The sequence below is a fragment of the Diospyros lotus genome, chromosome 4 (genome assembly GCF_014633365.1).
Source record: "Diospyros lotus cultivar Yz01 chromosome 4, ASM1463336v1, whole genome shotgun sequence".
NCBI classification, from domain to species: domain Eukaryota; kingdom Viridiplantae; phylum Streptophyta; class Magnoliopsida; order Ericales; family Ebenaceae; genus Diospyros; species Diospyros lotus.
The window spans coordinates 40,138,993-40,164,572 of NC_068341.1; the positions used below are offsets into that span (position 1 = coordinate 40,138,993).

Here is a 25,580-nt window from a genome sequence, read left to right on the forward strand (position 1 = left end):
ATCTTACATCAATAAACTAAATCAATATATATAAATAATAATTTCCGAAACCGTCGACGTGGCAGGGGACGAAGTAAAAGCGCGGTGATAATTGAAGCGTGACGCTAAATGGCGTTTGGATTGTGAGCACCGAACAGTAACCCAACAATGAGTTGCGGATTGACTTGAGTCCCACTTAATTTCCCTCCACCACGCGCGAGACTGTTCCAGTCGAGCATCAGCCAATCATTTCACAGCGTCCGACCGCCCCCTCTGTACTTTATGCGATAAGTTAACTCGCCGAAATATATATTAAAATGGAATTCAGCCGCAAATAGACACCGAAACTTCGTCAAACGGCAGAGCAGCGAAGGGGCCGGCAGGGTGGGCGTTCGAGCAGGCGGCGGGCCAGATGCGATGGACTCCGACGTTTCTAGTTCCCGCAGCGCTTCGCAGGTTCCTTCTCCTCTCTGCTCCTGCTTCCGTTTTTAGTCTGTTGTCTTGACTGATTGGTCTTATCGTTTCAATTTCCTTCTCCTTTCTTGAAGTTGTAATTCATTTTGCTTTGTACTGTTTAATTTGCTCCGGCGGTGTTGAGTACTTGCTGCTACGTGGCTGTCTGCTTCACTGATTTATGCTTCGTGCTTCGATTTAGGTTTTAGCTCTCGTCTACTCGTCCAGTCTGAAAACTGGTTATCCGCGCAAATCGTTTGAGATGATAATGTTTCGCCCCTTCCTGGATAGTCATTTCAATTTGAAGTGGAACCTATTCATTCTGTTGTGCGGGATCAACTCAACTGAGTTTGAACTAAGAAGATATGTAATTGGGGAAATTGTGTTTGATTGAAGTTTGAATAGCACAATCTGCACAAATAATCTTTAGAACCATTTATCCTGAGGAACTATCAAGTGCTTGACATCTTTAGTGGCCGTTACATTTCATTAAGCAGATTAGGCTTCTGATGCCTCTATCCTCTTAATCCTGTTGTTTGGCGATCAACTCAACTCAGTTTCAACTGATTCGTTCTTGGCAATCTTAGAAAGGGGGAAGAGCACATTTTTAGGCTTGCAAGAACCAAAAAGATATGTACTGGAGAAATAGCGGTAGATTGGGGTGAATTAGTTTGAATTGCAGAATTTGCATAAATAATCTTCAGAGCCATTTGTGCAGAGTAACTATCAAGCGTTTGGCATCTTTAGTGGCCAGTATACTTGATGTAGTGTGTAGCGCGTGTGTGAAAAAACACACCAAAATAAATCCTTGAAAGAGCAAACTTCAATGGCTGAAGTTTGGCTTTCAAGAAGACGCAAAAATAAGACTGTTTTGCTAAGAAGACCCAAATAGGTTGCTGAAATTTGATTAAGAAAATCTTGATTATAAATTCTAGATTCTAGACATATTTATAGTATTTGGTTAATCCAAATCCATCTAATATTTGTAAACAAAATCCAACTAAAATCCTAATAGAAATAAATCATAATCCAACATGAAGTAGAATTCTAAATCAAGTAGAAATATGAAATTTAATCCTAAATCAAGTAGAATTCTAAAACTTAAGAAGTATTAAAATATTGTTCCGGCATGGTCGGGTTAGCTTTGGGCCGGGTCTTGATTGGTGACCGCATCATTCACCTCCATTTGAGAAGAATTCGTCCTCAAATTATGATCTAGGTATGACAATTCAACGTCCGACAAATACAAAGAAAGATCAGCAACATTGAATGTTTTGGAAATATCCATATAATTTGGCAAATCCACAACATAAACATTATCATTGATCTTCTTTGTAATCTTGTAAGGACCATATTTCTTTGGCTTGAGTTTGTTCTGTTGTCCTGCAGGAATCCGTTCCTTCTTCAAGAATATCATGACTTCATTTCCAACCGCAAATACTTTGTGCTTCCTATGCTTGTCAGCTGCTGCCTTGTATTTCTTATTCACCTCGTGCAACTTTTGCTTGACATCTTCCTGAATTGCTTGAATGTGTTCAGCTAAGTCACTAGCTGCAACACTGAAACCTAGTACCTCTAGCAATTTTACCAAATCCAATGCATGATTAGGAACTTTCATATATATGATAGTGAATGGTGATCTTCCTGTTGAGCTATGCACGTCGTTGTTGTAGGCAAATTCCGCTTGAGCTATGACTAGGTCCCATTGTCTTGGCTTATCTTTGCAGATACTGCGAATCAGATTTACTAAGGTACGATTCACCACCTCTGTTTGTCCATCAGTCTAGGGATGTGCTGTACTGCTGAAATTCAAAGATGAATCAAACATTCTCCACAAGGTAATTCAGAAGTGACTCAAAAACCTTGTATCACGATTCGAACTAATAGTTTTAGGAACTCCATGTAGTCTAACAATCTCCTTGAAAAATAGTTTGGTTGTAGCTACTGCATCTGCTGTCTTCTTACATGGGAGAAAGTGCGCTATCTTGGAAAATCTGTCAACCACTATAAAAACAGAATTCATACCTCGTTGGGTTCGCGGTAGACCCAACACAAAGCCCATAGACAAATATTCCCAAATAGCATTGGGAACAGGCAATGGCATGTAGAGATCGGCGTTAGAAGAGTGCCCCTTAGCTGTTTGACATATATAACACCTCGCCACAATAATAGAAACATCTCTCTTTGCTCTTGGCCAGTAATACCTTCCCATAACAGCTTCAATAGTCTTGTCTCTGCCAAGATGCCCTGCTAAGCCACCATCATGCAAATCTCGAATAATTTTCTCACGAAGAGATGTGCAAGGGATGCACAATTGATTTTCCTTCATAAGAAACCCATCATGCACATAGAAATCTCCTGACGGTTGCTGAGACATGCATTGTTCCCACACATGTTTGAAATCCTCGTCTGTCGCATTAATTCTTTCAAGCACTCAAACCCAACAATCTCAACACTAAGGGTCTTGATCAAATCCACACGCCTACTCAAAGCGTCCGCCACTCGATTATGCTGTCCCGACTTATGCACAATTTTATATGAAAATTTATCAATAAAAGCAAACCATCTAGCATGCATATCACTCCTCAATTGCCTTTGGCTACTCAAGTACTTAAGAGCTTGGTGATCCGTGTAAAGAACAAATTCTTTGGCAATCAAGTAATATTCCCATGTCTTAAGAGCCCTCACCATTGCATAAAACTCCTTATCATAAGTGGACCACTTTCTTTTGGTTTCACACAACTTCTCACTGAAAAATGCAATTGGTCTCTTCTCTTGGGACAACACATCACCTATTCCCACTCCACTTGCATCACACTCAACCTTAAACAATTTGTCAAAGCTTGGCAAAGCTAAGACAGGAGCGGTACATAATTTCTCTTTTATCAAGGTGAAACTTTGCTCTTGTTCTTCACCCCAATGGAACTTTCCTTTCTTTAAACACTCAGTAATTGGAGCCACAATACTACTAAAGTGTTTGATAAATCGCCTATAGAAAGTTGCTAACCCATGGAAACTTCGCACATCACTGACATTTTTAGGGGTTGGCCATTCTCTAATAGCTCGCATTTTTTCCTCATCTACCTTTACGCCCTCTTTGCTTATAACAAAGCCCAAGAACAACAAGCTCTCATTCATAAAAGTACACTTCTTCAAATTAGCATAAAGTTTGTTTTCCCTCGACGCACTCAACACATCTCGAATATGCCCCTCATGCTCATTAATAGACTTACTGTATATCAAAATATCATCAAAATACACCACAACGAATTTATCAATGAAATGGCGTAATACTTGATTCATTAGTCTCATAAAAGTGCTTGGTACATTGGTTAGTCCAAAGGGCATGACTAACCACTCAAACGACACATCTCTCGTCTTGAAAGATCTCTTCTACTCATCTCCAGGTCGAATTCTGATTTGATGATAACCACTTCTAAGATCAATTTTGGTAAAAATCACAGCCCCATCAAGTTGATCAAGCATGTCGTCGAGCCTAGGAATTAGAAATTTGTACCCAATAGTAATTTTGTTGATGGCTCTACTGTCAACACACATCCTCTAACTCCCATCTTTCTTTGGTGTCAATAATGCTGGCACTGCACATGGACTCATGCTAGTATGAATGTGCCATTTTCTCAACAATTCCTCTACCTGCTCACTCAAAATCTCATTCTCCCTAGGACTCATCTTGTAGTGTGGTAGGTTAGGCAAGCTAGCACCAGGAACCAAGTCAATGTGGTGTTGAATATCTCTCATGGGAGGTAGCTCATTAGGCAACTCCTCAGGAACCACATCATGAAATTCCTCCAACAATCCCTGCACCTCCACTGGAATTTGATTCACCTTTAGTGGCTCACTCACACTCTCTCCCTTGATAACCAATAATTAAACCTCTCGAGTATCCTTACACTCTCTCACAAACTCAATGTGTTTATGTGTAATGGTAAGAAAATTTCGCCCCTCTACTTTAGAAGCTTTGGTTTGATTCTTTTCCACTATGGGTAACAAAGTATAACACACATTTTTTTTTCAAGCTGATATGTGTTCTTCCTACCCGAGTGCTTAGCATCCACATCAAATTGCCAAGGCCTCCTAAATAAAATATGGCAAGCATCCATATCAACAATATCATAATAGACTTTATCGGAGTACTTACCAATAGAGAAAGGCACCCTGCAGCGTTCATCTACATGTATGCCACCAACTTCTTTGATCCATCCAATCATGTAAGGGCTTGGATGTTTTTCAGGAGTTAACTGCATCTTTGCCACCACGTCTCTTCCTATGATGTTTTCTTGACTTCCACTATCAATAATCAACTCAAAGATTTTTCCTTTCACCGTACACCTCGTGTGAAAAAGCTTATGCCGTTGATTAGTATCTTCATTCTTTTGAGATAGCATTAACTTCCTAACTACACAGGTATATTCCTCATGTCCATAATCTTCTTCGTCATCCTCCCCATCAGGCTCGCAATATACTTCCTCTTCAGCAACATCTTCCTCTTCCCTTTCTACAATGTTAATTGTTTTTCTCCATGGGCAATCACTAGATCGATACCCAACCTCATTGCACTTGAAACATTTTAAAAGAATAAGCTTTGCATAAGGATTAGGGGATTTTTGAATATTAGAAGTAGTACCTCGAACGTTTCCCCCCATTGTAGTCTTATTAGGGTTGACTGTATGGGGTGGATTGGAGGGTTGTGCTCCCTGAACCGACTTGCCTTTATCAAAAGCTGCTTGTTTATTTTCATTCCCACTATACCGATGATAGTTGTCATTACGAGCTCTCTCACTCAACATTAACTCAGCCTTTAAAGCTAAGTTCCTTGCTTCTTGCACACTCAGAACCATTTGAACCCCAATTTTATCACGAATAGTAGACTTCAATCCATTCAAGTAACGAGCTGCTTGTTGATTGTCACTTTCTGATAATTGGTTTCTCTCCGCCAATCGCAGAAACTTAGAGGTATATTCATTCACACTCTTCATTCCCTGTGCACATCTTTGATAAGCTTCAAACATATATTGTTCATAGTCAGGGGGTAAAAACCTACCACTTAACAGTTGCTTCATTCGTCTCCATGTCTGAACTGGTTGTCGGCCTTCCCTCAATCTCGTTTCTCTTAATCGCTCCCACCAAACAGATGCACCGCCCTTCAACCTGTAAGCCACTAATTTTACTTGTCGTTCATCTGGGATCTCCATGTATTCGAAAAAACGGTCAACCCCAGTGATTCAATTCAGGAACCCTTCAATATCAAGATCTCCACTAAAGGTAGGAATATCAACTTTTAGTTTATACTCATCGTTGCCCCAATGGTTGTGCTGATGCGCATTCCTCCTAACCCCTCTACCACCAGGGTTAGCTATTGCTCGACCAAAATCATCATCTTCATCGCTATTTTCAATGGTCTTCTAGGATTAACAAGGACATGATTAATGAGTGGTCTTCTCGCTCCGGCTTGATTCATCCCATTATTCAGGTTTTTGTCATCATCAACTCGTAGTAAGGTGCCTAATTAGTTGCTAAGTTGCTCCAATCGCTGCTGGATAGTACAAGTTACTTCCTGCTGTTCTTCGATTGCTCTCCAAACTGCAGACAACCACTAATCATCGTCACGAGGCTGGTTGCTACCATTACCTTCAAGATTGGCCATCTGATTGGTTGATTAACCGCTCTGATACCACCTGACGCAGCGTGTAGCGTGTGTGTGAAAAAACACACCAAAATAGACTCTTGAAAGAGCAAACTTCAATGGCCGAAACTTGGTTTTCAAGAAGACGCAAAAACAAGACTGTTTTGCTAAGAAAACCCAAATAGGTTGCTGAAATTTGATTAAGAAAAGCTTGATTACAAACTCTAGATCCTAGGCATATTTATAGTATTTGGCTAATCCAAATCCATCTAATATTTGTAAACAAAATCCAACTAAAATTCTAATAGAAATAAATCCTAATCCAATATGAAGTAGAATCCTAAATCAAATAGAAACATGAAATTGAATCCTAAATCAAGTAGAATTCTAAAACTTAAGAAGTATTAAAATATTGTTCCGACGTGGTCGGGTCAACTTTGGGCCGGGTCTTGACTGGTGATCGCATCAATACTTCATGAAGCAGATCAGGCTTCTGACCCCTCTATCTAACTTGGGGTACCTTCTAAAATTCATTAAACTTTTACTCATTAATTGTTGTACTCATATGGGATCAAAGTATTTTCCATGTTTATGGACTTCAGTCCCATTCTCCTCAATGATTCTAATTAACTATCTAGTGTCTACGCAATTCCTTTGTTAGAGGATCTGCTAAATTCATTTTGGATCTTACAAAATTTGAAGATATCACTCATTGAGACATTTATAGCCAGGTTTATTTATTTATTTTTTCATAATTCATGAGTTCTAATAAGGATTCTATTCAAAATATGACATGCTGAATAAAAGCTCTCACCTTATAAGTTATTAGGCAAATCAGAACTAATCAACATAGCATTCACCATATCTAGTGAAGTATGATAATTTTTCTTTTAATCACACCACTAGGTTGAGGTGCACATGGTGGAGTGAATTGGGGTACATTTCATTAGAATTGTATGCACCTCCTCTTTGTTCTTAGATTTTCAATGGTTAATGTGGGGGGGGGGGGGGGGGGGAAGGAGGGGGTACTATACCATGCCTTATTGGCATTTTGAAAAATTTAACAAGTTTTAAACCTCAAGAGAGATACCTGTAATTTCTTCCCAAATTAGAGGGGAGGACCCTGTAATTATGTCAAACCTTAGGGGTGGTTAGTAGTGTAATCTACCCTTTTAATATTGCTATTAAGAAATCTTATGGCTTATGAAGTTATCACTGAGAACACATATTCCACAATATTCTTGTTTAAGTGCTTACAATTTGTAAATACAATTATTAAGTTGGCCACGATACCGTTTTGAAGAATAACATATGCATGAGTAGATGTCATGCAAAACAGCATCTCAACTCTCAAGTGTATGGAGTCATGTTTCAAGGTGAAAAGCTTGTCTTTGTTTGCATGCACATGTGTTGCTTATCCTGTTCAACTAGGGTAATCTGTATCCTAGAAGGGAAGGTTAGAAGTGGCTCCACTTTGTGCCTTTGCTGTGGTGGTACTGCATTTAATTGAATTAACTTAGGTTTACATTTAACTAAAAATAACTTCCAGGTGGTGTCGAACATTAATTTTCATTATTCAGAGGACTATGCTGTCATGATCCTAGGGTTTACCTAGGGTTTAGATTGGAATTTAGGAAGGAACTGAGGGAAGATTAGATAGGATGGAGGGAGAATTAGAATGAAAGAGAGGGAGATGACAGCAAGAATAGAGGGAGAAATGCAGATAGAACAAAGAAAGAGAGTGAGATAAGAGGAAACGAGAGAGATCAAAACAATTGAGAGAGAAATCATTGTTCAATATCATTCAACACCATGACATTCTCTAATTGATCTAGCCTATTTATAGGTGTCAGGACCTTGTGTCCTAGCATGGTAATTTCTCCTCTTGAGAGGGAAATTAGGGTTAGGAAAGAGAGAAGGAGAGGGAGGACAAAGGGAGAGAGAGAGAGAGACGAAACATGGAGTTTTGAGGGAGAGAGGAAAAGAGTATCAATTGGTTATGAAATTTGTTAGTTTTCTTATTGAATTGGGAGCCCTTTTATAGCCCCTTTCTCGCCAATCTCTAGTGGTTACTGTTAGGATTACGAGCTCTTAGAAACTCAATTCAATACTTTAGCTTGTCAAATCTCTCAACACTTCTCACCCGAAACCAACCCACAATAGAAAATATAAATTGGAAATATAAGAACAACAAAGAGATTAAAGAAAGAAACAATCAAACCAAACAGTAGGCACAAGCTTTTATCTTGGTTTGAACTGATCAAGGATCAGTCCTACATCTAGCCGCAAATCCTGAGAGCAATTCCACTAGAAACCATTGAAAACAGATTACAAGAACTCTCAACTCTCTATCGTACAAGTTCATTGCCCTCACACGAGATTACAAAGACTAACTTTCTCTCTAAGTCTTTTCTCCCTCTCGACAGTCTCACTTGTATTTAGAGACATAATTGAATGAATGAATGTTATGTCCAACTGCCTAACCCTCGCCTCCTATTTATAGATCATAGGGGCGTTAATTACAAGGCCTATTATTTAGACTACACAAAGACTAAAATATCCCTTATGATAAACATCTAAGTTAACTACTTTCTAACTTAGAAAATTCCATTCGCATTCACTCTCCAAATGAGTTCTACTGTTTTCTTTATCTTCTAGACAGAATCCTCCATGCAAAAAACCCAACAGTTACAATCTTAACAACCTGGTTGTTATGCCCTCCAACAGTACTAACAACTTCCTACAACCTCCTAACTGCCAACCCAACATCCTTAACTGCTTCTTGTTACAATACAACAACACTTAACCACCAACTGTTACAATCATAAGAAGTAGAATACAAATTTGCCTCGTGTTCCACATAGGATCCTGATAATTCCCCCCCCCCCCCCTCGGTTCAGAACTTTCTTGTCCTTAAGAAAGAGAGAGAAGGGAATTGTCATGACCCAAGAATCTATTGAGGGGCAATATAGTAATAGGTTGATAATAGTTGTTAGAAGATATTTTAGATATTTTAGCTATTGGTTATAAGCACATGGGTGCTGTTATGCAGTTAGTTAGAAGCAAATATGCCTATATAAGGCTATGTAAACGGATGGGAGGATATGCTTGAATTGAAGAATGAATTTCAAACTTTATTCTCTCTCTCAATTCTTCTTCTCTTTCCTCCTCAATTCTCTCTATTTTAGTTCTAAATCTCCCTCCCGTTCTGTTTTCTCTTCTTAAATCCCTCCAAATTCCTATCACAACCCTAGCCAAACCCTAGGGCTGTGACACTCCAGTACAAAGGGCTGACTAAAATTGGGTAAGGCTAAAACAGGAGCCTAACTCATTGCCCTTTTCAACTGCTCGAATGCCTCTTTTGCTTGGGGATTCCATTGGAAGTTATGTTTTTCAATAATTCTGTTAATGGCTTACTGATGATCCCATAATTTTGCACAAAATGCCGATAAAATCCTGTCAGCCCTTAGAATCCTTGCAGTGCCTTCATAGTTGCAGGCCGAGGCCAATTCTGCATAGCTGCCACCTTGTTTGGGTCTGTACTTACTCCTTGGGCTGAAATGATGTGCCCCAAATACTCAACCTGCCTTTGGGCAAATGCGCACTTCAATTTTTTCACATATAATTGATTAAACTTAAGGATCTCAAATGCAGTTCAGAGATGGCTGAGATGTTGGTCAAAGGTTGGGCTGTAAAGCAGTATGTCATCAAAGAAAACCAAGCCTAATTTGTGTAGAAAAGGCTTAAAGATCTAGTTCATTAGTGATTGGAAGGTTGCAGGGGGCGTTTGTTAAATGAAGGGGCATGACATTGAACTTATAGTGCCCTTGGTGTGTCTGAAAGGCTGTTTTATGAATGTCTTCTGGCCTCATACAGATCTGATGATAACGAGCCCGCAAGTTTAATTTGGAGAAAATGTTTGCATGTTTGAGTTCATCTAGGAGGTCTTCAATTATGGGTATAGGAAATTTGTCTTCAATGGTTATAGAGTTCAATTGGCGGTAATCAATACAGAACAGCCATGAATCGTCTTTCTTTTTTACAAGAAGGACGGGAGAAGCGAATGGGCTATGGCTAGGTTGGATAATGGACTGTCATAACATTTCCTTGACAAGGTTTTCGATTTCAGTCTTTTGTTTGGGCGGATACCTATAGGAACAAACATTGACAGGTTCCGAATTAGGTTTAAGTGGGATGGCACGATCAAATGCACATTTGGGGGGTAAGGATAAGGGTTTTGCAAAGAGATCCTTAAATTCTTCCAACGATTTATGTAAAGAGTTAGATTCTTGTACTTGCCATGATGATTGAACCAAGCTGCTAACTGTTATCGGCAACTGTCCAACTTGCGGTTGAATCTCCTCTTATTCTCCAGTGGCTTGCAGTGAAAACAGCTGCGCCACCTGGTTCAGCCTTGATTTCAACAGCCTCCCTAACCTCTTCCCGGTTATAATCTTGCACAACCCATTGTCCACGCTCCCAATCAAAGTCACTGCCCTTCCATCTTTCGTGATAGTTACGTCCAGCTTATTGAAGTTGAAGCTGGTGGGACTAATCGTCCTCATCCAATCTATCCCCAATACCACATCACAGCCTCCAAGCTTCAATAGCCTCAGATCCATCAAAAATGTTTCTCCTTGTATTTCCTAGCGGGAATTCATACATGACAATCTGCTTACCATCTTTCCTCCATTTGCAACTGTTACCGTTAATGGTTGCACATTAGTGGCTGTGCACCCCAACTTCTTTGCGGTTTTTCATCTAGAAAGCTATGCGTGCTCCCACTATCGATCAAAACCATGGGTTTCTGATTTCTCACCTTCCCTCCCACCTTGATGGTTTTACTGTTCACCAGACCCCTTAACACATGTAAGGAGATCTTCCCATCCCCTTCTTCTTCTTCTTCTTCCACAATCTCTTCTTCCTTTAGAGCTTCATCTGATGTGAGTATTTCCTCACCTCCTTCCAACATCAGCAGTTGTTTTCTACATTGATGCCCCGGTAGGTATTGATATCGATCCCCACACTTGTAACATTGACCAACCTGCTTTCATTGCTCAAATACTCCCGATTAGCCTTCGAACGACTGATTGCCCACTGTCACTAGCGGAACAACATTGCCTTTCATGCTCGGGCCAATTTTCATTGCCTCCTTACCACTCCCACGATTGAAGGTCACCTGATTACTACAAAAAAGAAAATTTATGCTTCTTCATCAGGGCTTCCACCAACATCTCTTGTAACCGAGCACTTTAACTGCCTCCTTGACTGATTTTGGTCATTGCATGGCTTGAGTTCATCATTCAGGCCACTAATGAAACTTGAAACAAAATAGGCCTCACTCGGACCAGGATTTATTTTGCGCATAATGGACTTAAGTTCTTCAAAGTTCTCTTGATATTGCTGAACCGTTCCCACCTGTTTCAGCTTATTAAACTCTTCCACGACATCTGCCAAATTCTGGTCCCCAAACCTGGTACATAATTCCTCAATGAATTCTAACCAATTACTGCCTCCTTGCGACTTGTACCAATCCTGAAACCAGGAGTCGGCCACATCGTTCAAGTAAGTTGCCCCCAAAGTGATCTTTTGGTGTTCTGGGGTCTGATAAAGAACAAATAGATTTTCACACCTTCGGGTCCACCATTGTGGATTCTGTCCTTTGAACATAGGCAGATCCAATTTTGGCATGGGAAATTGAGGATGGGGCGGTGCTGTCTGCATTCCTTTCCACCTGCTGGTTTCTCAATCCTCAAGTCCTTCTCGTGACGCTGTGGTTTTAGCTTCTAATTCCACCATTTCTATCATCCTTGGGCTTGGTCCGAGCCCGGTCAAAACTGGCTCATATTGTTCCTTTAGAGGAAAATTAGGAGATAATCGTACCTAATTTTATCCTGCGAACATGAGCATGAAGCTTTGAAGCTGCTCTCAAACTTATCAGATTTGGCTCGACACTTCCTCGCGCATATGCGAGAGTGCTTGATCCAACTTTTGATCAATTGTTTCATCGATGGATCAAATCCTTGCATGGCTGACATTGCTACATTAACTTGTTGAAGTTGTGCTTCCATTTGCTTCATCCTTGTGCCGTCCGCCATCGTTTTCTGCTTCCAAATCAGCAACTGTAGGCCAAGTCTTGAGCTCTGATACCAATTTGTCAGGACCTCGGGAGTAATTTCTCCTCTTGAGAGGGAAATTAGGGTTAGGAAAGAGAGAAGAAGAGGGAGAACAAAGGGAGAGAGAGAGAGAGAGAGACGAAACAGGGAGTTCCAAGGGAGAGGGGAAAAGAGTATCAATTGGTTATGAAATTCGTTAGTTTTCTTATTGAATTGGGAGCCCTTATATAGCCCCTTTCCCGCCAATCTTTGGTGGTTACAATCTTAACAGCCTGGTTGTTACACCCTCCAACAGTACTAACAACTTCCTACAACCTTCTAACTGCCAGCCCAACATCCTTAACTGCTTCTTGTTAGAATACAACAGCACTTAACTGCCTACTGTTACAATCATAAGAAGTAAAATACAAATTTGCCCCGTGTTCCACATAGGATCCTGACAATAGGCTGTGTTATCCTATACAATTGAAAGGTACAAACTGCTATGGCAAAGGACAACTAAAGAGAATTACAGATAATACATAATTACTACTATATCCTTGAGGGATCCTTGGGGTTGTGACGTATGCCAAACATAGTGAATGAAATCTTATTGAAGTAGGGGTACATGAGTGACACCATCAATACTGACGACAAAGAGATAAAAGATGGCAAGCGTTTATGGTATGCAATGTGTCAGCAAAAAAATTGAAGAGAATGTTGAGATGGATGAGTCGTGAAATAAGAAAAGACAAAGTAAGAAGCAAGGGAAGATGTGAGAAAAAAGAGGTGAGGAATTTGAGAACGAGAAGGGAACTATGATTTTTGATGTTAGCTGCCATAGAAGTCAATGATTCTTTCAATAATAAGTAACAGCAATATTCAAGGCAAGGATGGTGCAAAATGGCTAGGGTGACGTAATGAGAAAGTAAAAGATCTGCTCTTTTTTCCTTTTGCAAGCAGGATGATGACGAATCCTTGTGGATGCTCACACTTACTTGTGCACTAGATAACCCTGGGAATGTCAAATCTGTGTTTTGATTCTTGAACACTAACGATGCTCAATTATGTTTCTTGGATTTCACTATTTTATTTTGCGCAATGTCTTTGGTTTGACATCCTATTTAATGTGAAAATTGTTGATTATTGTCTAAAAAATACATCAATTTTAACTAAACTTGAACTGAACTTACTATATATGCCCTTGCAGTTTTCATGGGTGAATCTCTCCAGGAATCTAATGCTTGCATACCAGAGCTTTGGTGTGGTATATGGAGACTTGAGCACCTCACCTCTGTATGTTTTCAGAAGCATCTTTGTAGGGAAGTTGCAGAAGCATCAGAATGAGGAAGCAATATTTGGTGCATTTTCATTGATCTTTTGGACTCTTACATTAATTCCTTTGCTCAAATATGTGTTCATTGTACTGAGTGCTGATGATAATGGTGAAGGTATGAGGAGACTCTGTTTCCATTAATTGCTGATGATAAGGCTTCTCTTATCCTATATCTTGAATGATCTAATTTAATCCATGTCAGGTGGGACATTTGCTCTATACTCGCTGCTTTGCAGGCATGCAAAGCTTAGCTTACTTCCCAATCAACAAGCAGCCGATGAGGAGCTGTCTGCTTACAGATATGGCCCCTCAAGACAGGGCTTGTCATCATCTTTACCACTCAAGAGATTTCTTGAAAAGCATAAAAAACTTCGCACAGCTCTACTTATTGTGGTGTTACTAGGGGCTGGTATGGTGATAGGTGATGGCGTGATTACTCCTGCAATTTCTGGTAATCTGTTATGTTACCTAAGCTATCAAGTTGAATGAATTAACATTTCTTAACTATGCCACCATCCACACTTCAGCTCTATGGTGAAATTTATGAACTTTACTAAATTGCATTGTGAACTTATATTTTGAATGCTGATTTAGTTTGCGAGTGTTTCAGTAAACTTAAAATCAATATTTTGATATTTCCTTCTTATTGTTCTTGTTTTCTTATGTTCTGTGTCTCTACTGCTCACCAAACTCACATATTATTACATGAAAACACTACTTATCACGTGATTCAGTTGGCTGACTAAAGTTTAATACGTTGTACTACAAAAAATATTTTGCACTCATTAGATGGGGGTCGTCTTGGTTCACCTTGTGGCCTACTTCCACTTGAAATCATGTTCAACATCTATGCATTATTTCCTGAATTAATGTTTCCCCGTATTAATTCCTTTCGCAAATTTCATTTTCCAAATATAAATAGCAGAAATAGTATTGTAGATACTTTTGTCAATTTGAATAGTCTGTTTAGTAGCATTTTCTGTTCTGCATGTGGTTCTGTTTAGAGACTCCTGTCTTCAAAAGGTCCTTTCTTTTGTTTTTCATCTGTAGTTTCTTTTTGGGCAACTGTTGAAGTTTGGGAACTTTACTGTTCCTTCCAGAATTTTCTTGTGGAGTGAAGAGATTTCTGAGATTGGGGTTTTGTTCTTTATTGCAGTTTTATCATCAGTATCAGGGCTTCAAGTTAATCACCATATGTTGACTAATGGTAGGTTGTTGGTTAAGTTCTAGTTGCTCCATTTATATCTTGACATGGTCTAATTGGGGTTTTCATTTGCTGATTTTATTTTTCTAATTGTGGATCCAACTTCTTGTAGGTCAAGTGCTTCTGCTTTCCTGTGTCATATTGGTTGGCTTATTTGCTTTGCAGCATTATGGAACTCACAGGGTAGCTTTTATATTTGCACCCATTGTCATTATCTGGTTGATATCAATTTTTGCCATTGGCCTGTACAATACCATATATTGGAACCCCAAAATCGTATATGCATTTTCTCCTCATTATATCATCAAATTTTTTCACGAGACTGGTAAAGATGGATGGATTTCACTTGGAGGGGTTCTTCTCGCTGTTACAGGTACGTAGGGTTCATGCACCTCTTGCTTGTTTCAGTTTCCAGATATGGATAATGTTCTTGGTTTGGGGGAATTGGATTTAGTTTAATTTCTGCCTTTTTTTGGGGTCAAGATGATAATTAAGAAGAATTTATTACTTAACAAACTTGGCAATATCAATATTTTTAATTTAAGCATGCAACTTATTTGCTGAGTCTTGTTGGTTCTCATCAGGTACTGAAGCAATGTTTGCAGATCTTGGCCACTTCACTGCCTTGTCAATACGGGTAAGTCCTTATCTGATCTGTATGCTTCCAATTACTAAGGCCAGATGTTGACAATGAAGAATCGTTACTGGTACAGTGGTGCTCTGATACTGGTTTAGGATCCACAATGATCTCCATTCTTGATCTAAATCCTAATGTTGAGGTAGTTTGTGTAGTCAATGCAATTGTGCGGGGCAGTTAGAAGCTAAGGTTTGGAAGGGCTACCTATTGGTCAAGCATTATCGGTACTTGTACTGGTAGCGCATTACCACAACTGCTGGTTCTCTCCCCAGCTATTGTGGTTTGCAGTTCTCTTTTCTCAACGCTGGATGCATGCCATCTGCATGGAGGAAGCTTCTTGTGATGCCCCAGACCTTAAACATGGAATGCATGAGCATTGTCTTGGCCACATTTTTGATTTATGCCTGATTCACCAGCAGAAATTGTGTTGGCATTACATAATGGCATATAGGTTAGGTCTGTAAGTTGATAAGAAGCCGGCGTAAGGGCTGCTAGGGTAGGTAGCCTGCAATAGAGGGGCAGCTGCTGGACTGCCTGAGTAGAAGTGCTGCCCTATAGTCCCATAGGAGGGTTCTTTTAGCACTTGGGATGACACAAGTAAGGCTGCAAGTGAACAGAGCTACTTGCAAACGGTTTGAAGCTTGGCTCAATTAGTGCTCATTTATTTGGTTAGATAAACAAGTTGGATCTTGATTTTCAAGAGCTTTAAGGTACTTGGCGTGTTTGGGCTCGTGAACAAGCTTGTTTGTAAGTTCGTTTATAGGCTTGCTTGGAACATGTTTCAGAATAATGTGTGTTTTCTTAGAATTGAGATTTTTTCCCATATTATATATTACTCAAGAGAAATATATACTGAAATACACTAATTTTATATCTTCTACAAACACGAACTAAAATAAAGCTTGTTTAATATAAATGAGCTATGCTTGAGCTTGACAAGCTTCTAAATAAACAAGCTTGAGCCCGAGCTTGAACAAATTCTAAACAAACAAGCTTGAGCTTTTATGGGCTTGGTTCAGCTTGTTTGCAACCCTGCACGTGAGGCCTTAGATTATGCACAATAGGGCTGTCTCTATCTAATGGGTTAAGGAACATACATGTGAGCCACTGACCCCTAACATATCAGAGCACAAGGTCTCCAGCATAGCAGGGTCATCTGTATGGCATCAGAGCAAGTTAAGGGAGAAAATTATGTTAAAACAAGAAAAGAAAAGAGTGATATCTTGTAGCATGGTAAACAACTTATGCTACACGCTTTACTGTCTCAATCCTATCTTCTTTTCTTGCATTCAACTATTCCTTTTCACATATCAATATTGGAGAAGTTAATACTAGTATGTTTACTGTAGTTCAAATGCTTGGAACATTTGAGCCAGTCATTTTAGTCCATTTCACTCTGTGAGAGTGTCAGACTAAAGTTTGATAGTGGTCATATTGATCAAGCATTGCCAGCAACTGGTTATATCACCACTACTACTGCCTCTCCAACCCAGCTTCTGGGCTTTGCAGAGTTCATGTGTCTCAAACTTGAGGCACATACTACTCTCGTACCCCTTCTCTCATGCATTCATTTATTGTTTATCTTGCATTAAATTTCCTGGAGAAGCTGATGCTAGGATCTTTATGTATTATCAGTAAAAATATGCACTGGTTTATATCCGTTTTTTTATTTATGTTTCTTTCAAATGGTAATCTGATAGTCTGATCACTCTTCTCACCTATGCAGCTTGCTTTTGCTTTTGTGATATACCCCTGTTTAGTTGTACAATACATGGGCCAGGCTGCTTTCTTGTCTAAAAAGATCAGTGCCATTCCTAACAGTTTCTATGACTCAATACCTGGTTTGTTCTATTTAACAACTTGGAAGTTAGTTAATCTTTTTGTAAATGAATTTATCCTGAATCTTGATTTGGTTTTTGGTTCTCTTGCAGAGGCTGTATATTGGCCTGTCTTTGTTATTGCCACTTTAGCAGCAATTGTTGGAAGTCAGGCTATAATCAGTGCAACCTTCTCCATTGTCAAGCAATGCCATGCCCTTGGTTGCTTTCCCAGGGTCAAGGTTGTGCACACCTCAAGACATATTTATGGCCAAATATATATACCAGAAATAAATTGGATCCTCATGGTCATTACTCTTGCTATAGCTATTGGTTTCCAGGATACAACTTTGATCGGAAATGCTTATGGTAAGTCAAATCAACTTCATAGTAAAAAGAATTGTGCTTATCAGACGAAAAAAAGATATCTATTGTGAGAATTGCATCCCCCCTCCCCCTCTTCTTTCTCTGATCTATGAGCACTGAACTGAGCTGGCTTGCCTGGCATATATCTTATACTATTTCAGCTCATGCTTAATGGATTGTAAATTCTAAACTTACTTACCAATTTTGTTATGTTCCTGCTTCATGCATTTGTGCTGTTCAGACACCCATGATCTCACAGGAAAAATATCCCTTGCATAAACAAAGCTTGTGCCATATATGGAGACTTACAACAGTGTTCGCTGCCCTGACTTAAAGAAAAAGAAACATAAAAAAGAATGCAACAGAGAGCAAAATGCTTCATAAAAGAGAGTAGAACCTGAGCCCGGCAGTTACACATTGCACTGTAGTTTTTCCTTTAGCTGTCCCTGAAAAAAAAAGAACTGATAATTAATTAATGGACAGTAAAAATAAGACGAGAATGCTTTAGATCTCACATAAAGAACATACGTCTAGCTTTTGCTTTTGATTTTTTCTTTGCTAAAAATATGACAAGTTAAAAATAACAGAGGGTAATGTGCCAAGATATATGCGTGAAATATACACAGAAACATGGTTGCAACAGATCCCACACAATATTTACTTAAAACACACTCGTAAGCACTCCTACCTAAGGGATCTGGTTTACATCTGCCACTCTTATGATAGGCAAGAGAAAGCCTCTCTCTCTCTCAATTTAGTTCCTCCAGCGTATTTTCTCACTTTCTGCAGTTTTTTATGTTTTTTTGAGGGTTACCCTTATTGTCTATTTATTTCTTTTGGCTCCCAGGCCTTGCTTGCATGACAGTTATGCTTATCACAACATGTCTCATGGCACTTGTTCTAGTCTTCGTCTGGCAGAGAAGCATTCTATTAGCGGCCACATTCCTTCTCTTTTTTGGGTTCATTGAGGGTGTCTACCTGTCATCTGCACTCATGAAGGTTCCGCAGGGAGGTTGGGTCTCTCTTGTTCTCGCCTTCATCTTTATGATCATCATGTTTGTCTGGCAATATGGAACTCGCAAGAAATATAACTTTGATCTTCACAATAAAGTTCCGTTGAGATGGCTACTTGGGCTGGGTCCTAGCCTTGGTATTGTCCGTGTACCTGGAATAGGCCTCGTATACTCAGAATTGGCAACAGGAGTGCCTGCAATCTTCTCTCACTTTGTAACCAATCTCCCAGCATTCCATACTGTGCTGGTCTTTGTTTGTGTAAAATCTGTTCCAGTGCCCTATGTGTCACCTGATGAACGGTTCCTTATCGGCCGTATTTGCCCGAGACCCTACAGGATGTACCGGTGCATTGTGAGGTATGGTTATAAAGACATTCAACGGGATGATGGAGACTTTGAGAACCGGCTCATCCAAAGTATAGCAGAGTTCATCCAGATGGAAGCCGTGGAACCAACACTATCGAGCTCTGACAGTGCATCATTTGATGGGAGGATGGCTGTTATAAGCACCAGGCCCACTCAATCAAGCTCATGCCTACTGGTTTCTGAGCAAGAAAATTATAGCACCGGCAACACTACCCGAAGCATCAGGTCCCTAACTCTCCAGAGTTTGCGGTCTTCTTATGATGATGAGAGCGCACAGATGACAGGGCGCCACGTCAGGTTTCATTTGCCACCAAACCCTGGGATGGATCCTGCAGTTAGAGAGGAGCTTTTAGAATTGATCCAGGCAAAGGAAGCAGGGGTTGCCTACATAATGGGGCATTCATATGTGAAGGCAAGAAGATCCTCATCATTTCTGAAGAAGCTTGTTATTGACATTGGATATTCGTTTCTCCGAAAGAACTGCAGAGGCCCTTCTGTGGCACTTAACATTCCCCACATTAGCCTTATTGAAGTTGGCATGACTTATTATGTCTAGTGGTGTAACTGGTCTCCTTCAAATTCTTCTTCTCTCTCTCTTAGCATGGGTGTTGAATCCTGGAAAGACACCAAGTAAATTGTGTAGACGTTTACTCGCCCGTGGGCAAATGCATAGAGAGATTTCGGGTCCGCAAAGGGGGTTCCATTTCCGTATGCATATTGTACATAATAAGATTTTATGGCATCACCTCCTCTGCGTTGTCTAGGCTTTTGTTTCAAACAACAATGGAAGAATTTGTGGTTTTCTGCTTTTGCGCTACTGAATTTACCATCTGTCTTCTTTATTGGCTATCATGATACAATTTGAAAGTTCATCAGTTTATGTTGCAAGTGTAAAAATTATTTTGTACCCCACATATTGGAATCAATGCTTGATGATGATGTATTGACCTCAGATGGTGATTGGAGAACCTAGTGGTTTCTAAACTTAGTGAAGCGTTAAAGTCTGGAATCATGCTAGATGTATACCCATTTTGTACATCTTGAGCTACATAAGGGAGTATTATGACCAAAATACCCTGCTCCTCACATGCGCCTCACGCGCCTCTATGCGTCTCATGAGGGATTTTTTTGTCATAATACCCCTTTATGTAATCCAAGATGTACAAAATGGGTATACCAATAGCATTTTCCTAAAGTCTGATTGGCCTAATAAATGTTAAAAGTTAAAACGTTAAATTTGACTTGAAAATGTTAACATCCAAGGGGCTGTTCTCTATCTCGTTTTCGGGTCGTTTTCTGTTTTCAGTTTTTCAAAACACTCAAAACATGTTCTCTTTGTTATTTTCAAAAACGCATTTTCAAAAACAAGTAAAAATTTTGTACAGAAAATCCAAAACAACAAAAACTCGTTTTAGTTGTTTTTAGCCAAAACACGTGTAAAAGATCAAAACACGGAAAACAACTGCGTTTCTTCTCACGCAGTGCAGACGCTCCCCCCATCCCAAGCCCCGGCCCCAGCTCCAGCCTCCATTCTCGAATCCCCTCTCTCTCTCCTAGGCCAAACATCGCGACCGCCATCTCTGTTGCTGCCAGAGCGGTCGTCGACCTTGCGCGCCATCTCCGTTGCTACCAGAGCCGCCGTCTACCTCGCCCGCCACCGCTGAAAGCCGCTATTGACCCACCCCTCTCTCCCCAAATCTGGCATACCCCATCCATTCTCTCTCTCTCTCATCTCTTCTGTCCAAAACACCCAAAAATCACAAACCCAAAACATACAGCATCGTCTCTGCCACCATCGTTGACCGCATCAACCACTGCCACCGCAACCACCGCCATCGACCGCGCCCGCCACTGGCCGTGCGAGCCGCCGTCTACTGCCCACCGTTGCTTCTCTTGCATTGCATCCACCATCATCGCCTCCCTTCCGTGCGAGACCTCATCTATTCTGTCTTCTTTGTTTTGAATTCTTTTTTGATTTGATTTTTGTTTTGTTTTGTTTTATTTGAATAGGAATATGTAATATGATATGTAATATAATTTTTTTGTATTAATTTTTTTAATAATTTATAATTTATTAATAATTATTTATAATTTATTTTAAATTAAATTTATTGAATAAAATATTATAAAATGATGTTTTTCAAAATTTCAAAACAAACGCGTTTTCTATTTTTTTGTTTTAAGAAACAGTTTTTCAAAATAACAAAAAGAACACGTTTTCAAAAATTTCAAAACGGACACTCAAAACACAAAACTGAAAATTAATTCAAAACTCAAAATTGAAAACTGAAATATGAAGAGAACACCACCTAAATGGTTTGAAGAACTTACTATGCTTATTCAAACTTACCACAAGCTCATAATTTAAAAGATCCATGCACCGTTTTTTTTTTTATTTATATTATTTTAAAAATTATTTCGTAGTTTGGCAACTAATGGGTACAATAAGTTTGGATTCTATAATTTAACTCTATATTTACTGTTTGAGACTATCTTGATAGAAATCGTTATTAGTCGTATTATCTTTAGGATAAAGTTATTTATATAGAAAAGAATGTATAGAAAGCTTTACAGAATAATGAAGTGATCAAATTACTCATTTGATAAATGACCTAAAACACACACTCTATCTCCTCTGCCTCTCTCTTGCCTTGCCTTTGCGCCTCGCCCTCGCTGCTTGCCAATTGTCACTACCCGTTACACCTCGGTTGGTTTGGGTAGTCGTCAGTTGCTGGATATTGCAGCGGTGAGGAGGCGAGGCGCAGAGAGGAGGTGAGGTTGCAGCTGTGAGAGGAGGCGAGATGGCGGGCGCAGAGAGAGAGAGAGAAAGGGGTGAACAAATCGCGATATATCACGAATCGATATTTTAATTTCAAAATATCATTATTTATTACACATGTAAAAAGGTTTTATAAATATCTTCTGTACAAATGGTGCGTTCCTTATCTTTAATTTGTTGTTGGAGATTATTTTGTCAATTTCGTACAACTTAATCCCCCTGCTAGGTACAAGGCACGGGACCATTTGTAGGGCTGAACATGACTACTGCATGCACATTTTCTAAAGAAAGTTGTGTTCCCTGTTGAGAGGAATGTAGTTGGTCAAAAGAGCCATAAACGGTGAACGAACAATGTACAGAATAAATTGAGTTAGTTCATTTGCTTAAACTAAGCCGAAGGCGGAAGCTTAGTGCTTGTTTGGCTGAAGTTTAAATATTGATTTTTAAAATTCTTTTAAGAGAGCAATCTCAAAATGCTGCAATTTTTAAAAATAATAAAATATTTTCCCCTCCTGCATGCAAAAATTAAATATTATCATAAAAAATATAAAAAAAGCAAGGGATTGTTCTCTTTATATTCAATTTTTAGTTTTGAATTCATTTTAAGTGTCTATTTTGAAATCGTTAAAAATACGTTCTTTTTATCTATAACATTTTTCGTGTTTTGAAAATTTTGAGCGTATTTGTGATGAAAATATCTAAAATAATATTTTATTATTTTGAGTTTTCTTTATATTTTTTTTTTGTTTTTGAAAATATGTTTTTAAAAATATGAAAATAAACACATTTTCACTGTTTTGAAAAATTGAAAACTGAAAACGCCTTAAAAATAACAAACAAAACAAGGCCTAATTTTGTAAGTTCTCATACTTTTACTATTTCAAAATTAAATACCAAAAATAAAGTACTCATATCTAGAATTTACTACTAATCAAGTTGTAATACTAATTATTGAGTAATGGTTAAGTTTCAATAAATACACTTTATTTTTAGATAAGGAATATTGTTTTTAGTTCTAAAATAATTTTATTAATTAACAAAATATTACAAAATATAACACATTTATTATCAACTAATAAAATTATTTTAAAATTAAAAATTATTGTTATCATAATACAATAAATATATTTGTAGAACAGGAGAGGTAAAGCACAACAATGAACAAATGACCTAGTACTAGAAGGCAAATGGCTAACTACTTGTTCAGAGGAGAGTTCACTTTTGTTCGAGGGAACTCAACCCTTTGTTCGAGGGAGAGACCATTAAGCATGAGTTTCTCAAATAAGTAAATGTTGGGCTTGACTAAGTAGCTTAGGGAGTAAAGTAAAAGAAGGATGTAATTGTCTAAGGGAAGCTTCGATGTCTAGGAGAGTGATTATGATACAAAAAATAGTTAGGGGATTCCTTCAACGAGCCCTTTGATGCTTAAGTCAAATAAATGTGATCTTTTATGGTGCTATGCATAAGCAGGTGAAAATTATGAAGACGTAGGTAAAACAAACAAACAAGCTACTTAAGTTGTTTGGGAGAAGTATATAAGGTGTTCCTTCGAAAGAATAAGCAAGTGACTTGTTGTGAGTGCAAATGGAATGTGAAAGGTTGGATTAAAGATCCTCCAAAATGCAAGGTTAAGGGTATTTATACCTCTTCGATACTGGTGAAAGAGATACATGGCACACATGCATGGGGAGTGCAGGTTGCTATCTTGGGCTAAGAATGGATTTGGTCTAATGAGAAATCCCTCCAGAGGAATAGTCTTTCGAGGTAAAAATATCTTGGAGATGGCTTGTCATTGCACGAGACAATAATAGGGCATAGTTATCTGGGGAAAAGCTTTTCTCTTGTTGTTCTTCTTGGGAGAATGACTCGATGGAAAATGCTATTTGTATAGAAACATTCTTATAGAATGCTTATAAGGATGATATATCGTGATATATTTTGTTCATCCCCTTTTCCTTCTCTCCCCCTTTCCTTATCTATTGCCGTTCTTCGCCTCCGCTTGCTCTCGCTGTCGCCTCGCCGCGTCACTGCAACCTTTGACGTCTCGCCCTATTGCCTCATCGCGTCACCTCGACCATTGCCGTCGCCTTGCCGCTGGGGTCGGCAGTGTGAGAGGGAGAGCGAGAGAGAGACAGAAGGAGAAAGATGGTATTGGGCATTTGGGTCATTTATTGTAAGGGCAAAATGGATATTTTGATTGTCCTGTGAGTGTTTTTATAACACATCTTCTATACAAAAAGCATGACTCATGACTCAATTGGATTTATGCTATGCAATTTTTATACAACGAAGGTGGAGAACTTCTCTTCTTTAGGGAGAGCATATTTTCTCCGAATAAACTATCATGTCCTCAAGAATAGGCTACAATAAAAATAATATATTTTATTTAAAAATAAGATATATTTATTAAAACTTAGTTATTACTCTTAAAATAATAATTAACATTAGCGTTGTCCAAAAGTATAAAAATAATAGCAACAGTCAGCCACAATTTGGCAACTTAATTTTCCAGAGTTTCTGTTTTGCAAGAAGTAGGTCAACGTATTTAACGGTCACCGCCGCCTTCCTATCCCAAAAAGTCAACTGGTAAGCCACCGGTTCAGTTACCAACTCCAACCAGCAGCTCCTCTCATCGCATATATGCGTGCATGGCTGCCTTATATATACCTATATATATATATAGACTGCCATACATGGACATATGCACAAGCTCAAGCTCTCTCTCTCTGTGATCTGATTGAAGCTGCAGATTTTGATTAATTATTTAATTAAGATGGGTTTAATGGGAATTCGCTGTACCTGGTTTGGCGTGGTTGTGCTGGCAATGAATATCTTCATCATGGCCGAATATTTAAGCTTGGCCCAAGAAACGTCGTCGTCGTCGTCGTGTATAGACCGGCTTCGTCCTTGCTTCCGGTACCTGAACAACGAGGGAGACCCGCCGGATAGTTGCTGCGACCCTCTGAAATGGGTGATAAAATCCGACCCCGAATGCCTGTGCAGCATGATAAGCATCCGGGGCACCCGTCAAGCCGAGCAGGCCGGCATCAACGTCACCCAGGCCCAGCAGCTTCCCGGCCGATGCGGCCAGCACGTCAACCCCATCTCCAGCTGCCTTACAGGTACACACATATAATCAAATCTCGGCCACCGAGTCCAAAGCTCAATTGGAATTAATATTGGTGTTTGTATGTGTGCAGGTTCTAATAATTCCAATTCCGGGAACTCATCAGAGCGGGGTGCTGCGAGTTCTTCTTCTTCATCATCATTAATGTCGTGTGGAAGGAGCAGAGTGGCCGCCATTTTCATGGCTTTGGCTGTCTCTATCTGCAGGGTGCTCATGATGAACTCTGTATTTGGTTGACCACTAATTGCGCCATTAATATTGCTTATCGACCAATTAATCAAAAGTTGTCGTCTCCAAAATGGAGTTTGTTTGGGAGGTCCTGATGTATTGTTAAAGACTCAATTTCTTTTTACTTTCTTTCTTTCTTTGAAATGGACTTTGATGCCTTTCTTTCTCTTTAATTAGATTTCGAAAAATATTCAGTTTGATTCAAGAATTTGATTGATTTAGACCTTTTTCTTTCTTTGAAATGGAGTTTGCTAATTTAGAACAAGTTTTTAAATGAGTGTATATCTAAGTTTGTATAAACAAATTTATATATAAGCCACAAACATTTGTGTAGAATTTAACTTGTATGAAAATAGAAAGGGAAAATGGATATAATAAAAAAAATATATAAAGAGAGAGATATTTTTATAAATATAATTTTTAATATAAAAAATTATAAACATGAACTCCATAATGTATTTAAATAAATTTTATAAAAAAAAAAATTGAGTTATGTTTTTGAAATTACAGAAATAGTCTAAATTTTTTTTTTCCCA

At 39.0% G+C, this 25,580-nt stretch overlaps 2 protein-coding genes across 2 annotated transcripts; both read left to right on the forward strand.

Annotated features, from left to right (window-relative positions):
- The first annotated feature begins 275 nt into the window (after positions 1 to 275).
- LOC127800615 (potassium transporter 4-like) lies at positions 276 to 19,785 on the forward strand. Its single transcript, XM_052335327.1, has 9 exons — positions 276 to 435; positions 13,382 to 13,622; positions 13,710 to 13,958; positions 14,664 to 14,714; positions 14,824 to 15,084; positions 15,296 to 15,348; positions 17,075 to 17,189; positions 17,280 to 17,534; positions 18,379 to 19,785. The coding sequence occupies exons 1-9, from the start codon at positions 397 to 399 to the stop codon at positions 19,464 to 19,466; spliced, it is 2,352 nt and encodes a 783-aa protein (XP_052191287.1). The 5' UTR covers positions 276 to 396; the 3' UTR covers positions 19,467 to 19,785.
- Positions 19,786 to 24,411: 4,626 nt separating this feature from the next.
- On the forward strand, positions 24,412 to 25,080 carry LOC127800634 (non-specific lipid transfer protein GPI-anchored 30-like). Its single transcript, XM_052335352.1, has 2 exons — positions 24,412 to 24,811; positions 24,890 to 25,080. The coding sequence occupies exons 1-2, from the start codon at positions 24,463 to 24,465 to the stop codon at positions 25,051 to 25,053; spliced, it is 513 nt and encodes a 170-aa protein (XP_052191312.1). The 5' UTR covers positions 24,412 to 24,462; the 3' UTR covers positions 25,054 to 25,080.
- Positions 25,081 to 25,580: the final 500 nt, after the last annotated feature.

What these genes read in the sequence shown, in the direction of transcription:
- LOC127800615 (XM_052335327.1), top strand. Translation starts at nt 397, where the DNA reads ATGGACTCCGACGTTTCTAGTTCCCGCAGCGCTTCGCAG. An exon ending in GTTCCCGCAGCGCTTCGCAG is followed by an intron (nt 436 to 13,381) that starts GTTCCTTCTCCT and finishes ATGCCCTTGCAG; the next exon opens with TTTTCATGGGTGAATCTCTC. An exon ending in GGTTCTTCTCGCTGTTACAG is followed by an intron (nt 15,085 to 15,295) that starts GTACGTAGGGTT and finishes GGTTCTCATCAG; the next exon opens with GTACTGAAGCAATGTTTGCA.
- LOC127800634 (XM_052335352.1), top strand. Translation starts at nt 24,463, where the DNA reads ATGGGTTTAATGGGAATTCGCTGTACCTGGTTTGGCGTGGTTGTGCTG. An exon ending in CATCTCCAGCTGCCTTACAG is followed by an intron (nt 24,812 to 24,889) that starts GTACACACATAT and finishes GTATGTGTGCAG; the next exon opens with GTTCTAATAATTCCAATTCC.